At 50.0% G+C, this 5,291-nt stretch overlaps 1 protein-coding gene across 1 annotated transcript in view; it reads left to right on the top strand.

The window, feature by feature from the left end:
* GOSR2 (golgi SNAP receptor complex member 2) overlaps nucleotides 1-3,715 on the top strand; it is a 9,768-nt gene extending 6,053 nt beyond the window's left edge. Inside the window, exons 4-5 of the mRNA XM_009872032.1 lie at nucleotides 256-396; nucleotides 3,508-3,715. Of these exons, the coding sequence (XP_009870334.1) occupies nucleotides 256-396; nucleotides 3,508-3,669 (303 nt within the window). The 3' untranslated portion in view covers nucleotides 3,670-3,715. The remainder of the gene's footprint in view (nucleotides 1-255; nucleotides 397-3,507) is intronic.
* Nucleotides 3,716-5,291: the final 1,576 nt, after the last annotated feature.

The raw sequence follows: 5,291 nt of genomic DNA on the forward strand, positions 1-5,291 counted from the left end.
ACTTTTAATCTGACTTTTTTTAATCCTTGGAGATGTAATTGCAGCAGCACAGCTTTCCCTTTCATCTTGCTTCCCGTAGGCTTCTCTTAAATTCCTTTTTCCACTCAAAATATTAATGTTATATTTAATGCCCTTGCTGGAAAAAAAAAATTGCTTTAAAACCTAATCCTTAGAGATTTTTGCCACATTTGTTTCTGCATGTTCTTCTTCTGAGTGAGCAGGCAAGGTAACCGAGTCCCTGCGTTTCCCCCACAGGACTCGGACACCACCATCCCGATCGACGAAACTTTACAGTTTAATGAATCCCTCCAGAATGCCCATCGTGGCATGGACGATCTTATTGGCAGTGGCACCAACATCCTGCAGGGGCTGAGGGACCAGAGAGTGACATTAAAGGTGGGGGCATCGTTTCTTACCAAAAAAACCCAAGACCCCATGTTCTTGTGCGTGGATAATGTCCAGGCTGAGTGAAAGAAACGCCCGTGTTCGTTTCGGTGTGCTGAGGAGGCTGCGTTCAAACTCCTGTTTGAACTGAACCTGAAATCTTTACATTTTATCATCTCACTAGGAACATTTTTAAGCCTTTTTTTTTGCGGCTGGGTGGCCTCATAGTTGGTATCCGGAGCACTGAATGTTATGTTTGGTTCCCTTCTGGTTTGGTTTTATTTGTTTTGTTGAGTTATTTGCTTTTTCTTTTGCTGAAGCAAAGAACTGGGGGCGATGGCTAGCTCACAGGTAGGTGTTGGTTCAGGTGAACATCGCTCAGAGCAACCCCAAAGCTGACGTAAAACACTTGTATTTGAGTAGTAACGATAATTCTTGGGTCTAACGTACAGAGATACGCCCTTTCCTAAGTACTGCAAAGTGGCAACTCTATTTCTTCCTGTCTCTTAATAGCAAAGATCTGTCTTTTATTTGAAAAACTTAAATTTTGAGCAAAGAGCTCAGGGATACAGAAAGCTTTTTTAATAAGAAGCCACTGTTGGGGAGGAAAGATGGAGTTGTGAGAAACGTGGGGAAATGCCTCTCTCTATTTCTCTCATCCTCTCATGAGCACAACTGCTGATATTGCTTTGGTTTGGGATGTGTCTGCCAGAGGATTTAGGCATTTTTATTTGCTGACAGGAATCCCTGCAGCTGGTTGGATGCTCCGTGGGTTGCAGCCTGAGCTTTCACCGGCTGCACGGGCTGTGCAGCTCCTGTGGAGAGAGCTGACCTCCGCACAACCGTGGGTCTCACCCTTACAGAGCGCAGGTGTTGTTCTGGAGCAGCTTTCAGTACCTGTAGGACCCATTTCCTGGGAGTTCCCGGAGCTGGGTGCCCTCACCGGGCAGAGTTTCTAGGTGCTTCTTTGGCCTCTATTGCGATTCACAAGCCGGGTCCTTCCCAGATCGCAGAGGTCCAGGCTACCCGGTGTTCCCGAAGCGCCGGACAGGACCATCGCAGGATGTTTGTCCTCTCTGCTCAGCTCTGGGTGGCTTTGGTGGCTGATCTCATCGGCTCAGTGCGGCGCACCCAGCCATCGAAGTGCACAAGCGTACCCGGGCTTCACACTGGGAATTCGAGTTTGTGATTCTACCAAGTCACTGAGGCAAGACAATTTCTGGCAAGAGGCTGAAGCACTTGGTTCTGGAGAGTTCCTGAAACCACAGGTCAGGAGAACTTAAGCACAGCAGGCAAATAGGGTAGAGGAACACCTGCAGGACCTGCTGCCTCTAAGAGATTGACATGAAATGTCTCTTCTTGTGGTCGATAGTCCTGTCTCACTTTTGCTGGCTGATGGCAGGAGGTACCTGAACTCCTTTTAGATCACCGTGGTCCTGCAGCTGTCAGCGTGGCTCGTCTCAGCTGCCAGCTCGTAGCACGTCAGGCTTCCTTCAGGTCAGAAGTGTCACAGTCAAGCTGTTCGTGTGTCTCTGCCCACCGACGGTCTGTTCTTCTGGGAGCATCGTGTGCTTCTGTTGTGCAGGGCAGGTATTTCTTGTCACTCACAGGTGAGGAAACGTCTGTTCGTGCTCCTTGTCCCCTGAGCTTAGCTTTTGTTACGCTGTGCCGCTTCCCAAAGCTGGCAGAAGCAGCTGGCACGGAGCCCACTGCACGGATCAGGTTCGGAGGCAAGTAATTCCAGGTGACTTCTTGGGTCTGGGATGTAAATAGATGGGTGTGAGCAAAGTGTTCCCAAATTGTCGCAGGGCTTTAACCATTCTGGTAAAATCCCACTGTTTCACCAATGGCAGGAATTGAAGGGTCTTTACTTTCCTATCGTTTGCTTTCGGTTTAAAGCTTTATATTTGGTTCCTCGTTGCCGAGCGAGGTTTTCTTTCATTTTGTAGTAGTGTGAAAAGATCGCTGCAGAGGAGAAGTGCTGCATTTGAAAGCGCAGGATCCAGGGGCTCAATGCGGGGTGTGTGAAATGGAGGTGAAAAACGTGGCTGTCTTTTCAAAAACCTGATTTCTGCAGAGGGCCTTCTGCAGAAAATACTCATCTAATTTAGTCTTGCACATCTGTGCGTTTTATGGATTGAGAAGGTGTGTGTCCAGCCTTACATAGTTCATACAAATTTGGTCTTTGAAGAGCTTTTCTGATCGAAAGGCGGGTTTGTATTCAAAACAATTCCCAGGTGTCCCCTTGTTGTTCTTCTGAGACCGAAGATGCAGTGGGCTGCGAGGATGGAAGCTGGAGTTTTGATCAGGAGGTGAAACCGTGGTAGCAGAGCGTTTCGATGGGGATCTTGCTCAGAGAAGGAATAACTGCAGACTTCCTGAGTTCTGCAGCAGGGCGGGAAGATCTGCAGCTCGCAAGTGTGCCCAGAGCGCATCTGTGGGCTTGGATTTTGGGCCGTTTCCTTTGACCTTTGAAGTAAGGAAGGGGCGTTCCTGCTGCGCTGCGGGGGGTGACTCCCCCAGCTCGCCGTGTCTCTGCCGCGTCCTTTGCTGCTCTTGCGGCAACTGGGGGGATCCACGTCCTCGACAACACCGACAGCTTCCACGCCGGAACACTCTTCAGTGCTTTTCTCCGGAAGGATTTCCTGAAGTTACATTAATTATGCTTTTATGTGCCTTTCCATTGCTCCCTACCACTAACCTTACAAGTTTCTGGACCTCCTTTTCAGTTTTCTTATTTTTTTGCACGACTGGTGCTTCGGCAGGAGGCGGGTTCTGCAGGGAAGGCTCTCTGACCAAGGAGCTTCAAGCGTTTATTAGACTGTGTCTGAAGAAACCCTCTTAGTGCCTCTGTAGGGAGTGCATTTTCTCTGACCCGCTCTTTCTGGTGTCTCTGGATGGATCATTTCGTATCTTTAACCACATTCCTGTTCATGTGGATGAATTTAGTCACATCATCCAAGTAATTTCAGGGTCCTGTGGCCATCTCTACTTAAATCGTGGGAGCTGTTGGCCGGTAGCAGGTTCCATCTTGCCACCCGTGATGAAATATTCTTGGACTGTGGAGTAAGAAGTGTCGTACCACGAGGTTTTAACCGTTTCTTCGCTGTTTTTCATTCTCAGGGCACTCACAAGAAGATCCTGGATGTTGCCAACATGCTGGGCTTATCCAACACCGTCATGCGGCTGATCGAGAAGCGAGCCTTCCAGGACAAATACTTCATGATTGGCGGAATGGTTTTGACTTGCCTGGTGATGTTCCTCGTCGTGCAGTACCTGACGTGAGCTGCCGAACTGCTGCCGGAGGAGATCGTCTTCTGGAGCAAGACGGACCGTCCTCCCCGCTGGACTTTCCTCTGAGGAATGAGCCCCTCGTGTGAACTTCGCCGTTTGCAAATCACATCGGGACATGCGTCACGGGGGAAACAAATTCTTCTGGGGATGCTGTAGTTGAGAATGGCCCTATAAAAATAACCCCGGCCTTGACTGCTCTCCCCGTACTATCTGCAGGTTTAAGAATCTGGTTAAACAGGAAGCAGAAGTGAAAATGTCACCCAGCTGTGTTGCAAGGTCGGAGCGTCCTTTTGGGTAGAAAGGGGTACGAGGATGCAAAGGCAGAGCGTAAGAGGTAGCGAGCCTTCCTCTGCCAGCTGGGAGTGACCCCAGTCACCGTATTTTGCATTAAAAGAGCGCCACTGAGGAGAATTTCACACTGGGGGCGCGCTCCTGCGGAGGAAGCGTGCAAAAATCGGTGGGAGGTGAAGGGTTCCGGTCTGTGAATTCTCCTCTCCCTCACTCAAGGGAGAAGGATCGTAAAGCACGGTTGTAACCTCAGCTAAACTTTTTCGTTTAATACGTGTACGGTATTAACCAGCACAAAATCTTTAGGTTTAGGCTGAAATAACTTCTCATTCGAGGTATGTTTTGGTACCTTTTTGTTCCCCAGCGGAAGCTGAAAGCTTTCGGTCCTGCCTGCCCTCAGGCAGATGAACACCAGCCCCGTGCCTGGTCCCAAACCCGGCCCCTGAACACTTTTGAGACCCCCAACATGTCCAGTACCAGTGCACGTCCCGTTTTGGTGAGTTGTATTTATTTCCTGAGGTGGCTGGTTGGAGTTTTGTGCTCTGTAGCTGGTGTTCTCTGAAGGAGGCGAGGCCTTGCCGAGCTCAGATCCCGATTTGTGATCTTTACGTTGGCTGAGCTGGAGCGGGCTCACTTCTCCTCGTTCAGGGCTCAGGGCGACCGACCTTTCCCTGAACATCTGTCGGCATCAGAAGAGTTTCCTGCAGTTCCGTGCCTTGGGGTGGTACCACCCCTCATCCTTGGGAAGGGTGTTCTTTGCTTTATCCTTTGTACCTGCCAAACTACCGTGAGAGATGTTCTCATACGTGTCCCCTCGCAGAGACGGTCGCCAGCTTGGGCGCGTCCCCTTGGCGGCAGGAATCCACCCGCGGTCGAACACCCACAGCTGGGAAATGCTCGTCTCAATATGGTCCCTGCAGGCTCGGGGGGGTTCTTTTTGAGTGGCCACCTGGAGATTTTGGGCGCCCTCCGATTCACTGGCTTTCGGATACATTCCCATCCCGACCCGCGTACGAATCGGGAGCGTTTCCAGGTGTCTGGAAGCGTCGGGTTCAGACGATGTTGGCAATTGCTTCATTTTCTTTTTTTTATTTTTTTCTGTCTGGAGTGGCTGCGGGTCTTTTAATTGGTAACAGGTTACAAGGTCTGCGCTGCAATAAGCTTTGCTTTCGTTATGTAGCCTGTCGCAAGCCTGGAGAAATGGCGTTAATACCTGTACAAACTGGATTTGTTAACACGGGCAGGCGAAACGGGCTCTACCCGTGCTTGTTTCCAGTTGTGTAACCACAGAGGGCACTGACCCACGTGCTTTAAAACCCAGAGGA

This window comes from Apaloderma vittatum, unplaced genomic scaffold (genome assembly GCF_000703405.1).
Source record: "Apaloderma vittatum isolate BGI_N311 unplaced genomic scaffold, ASM70340v1 scaffold5086, whole genome shotgun sequence".
Lineage (NCBI taxonomy): Eukaryota > Metazoa > Chordata > Aves > Trogoniformes > Trogonidae > Apaloderma > Apaloderma vittatum.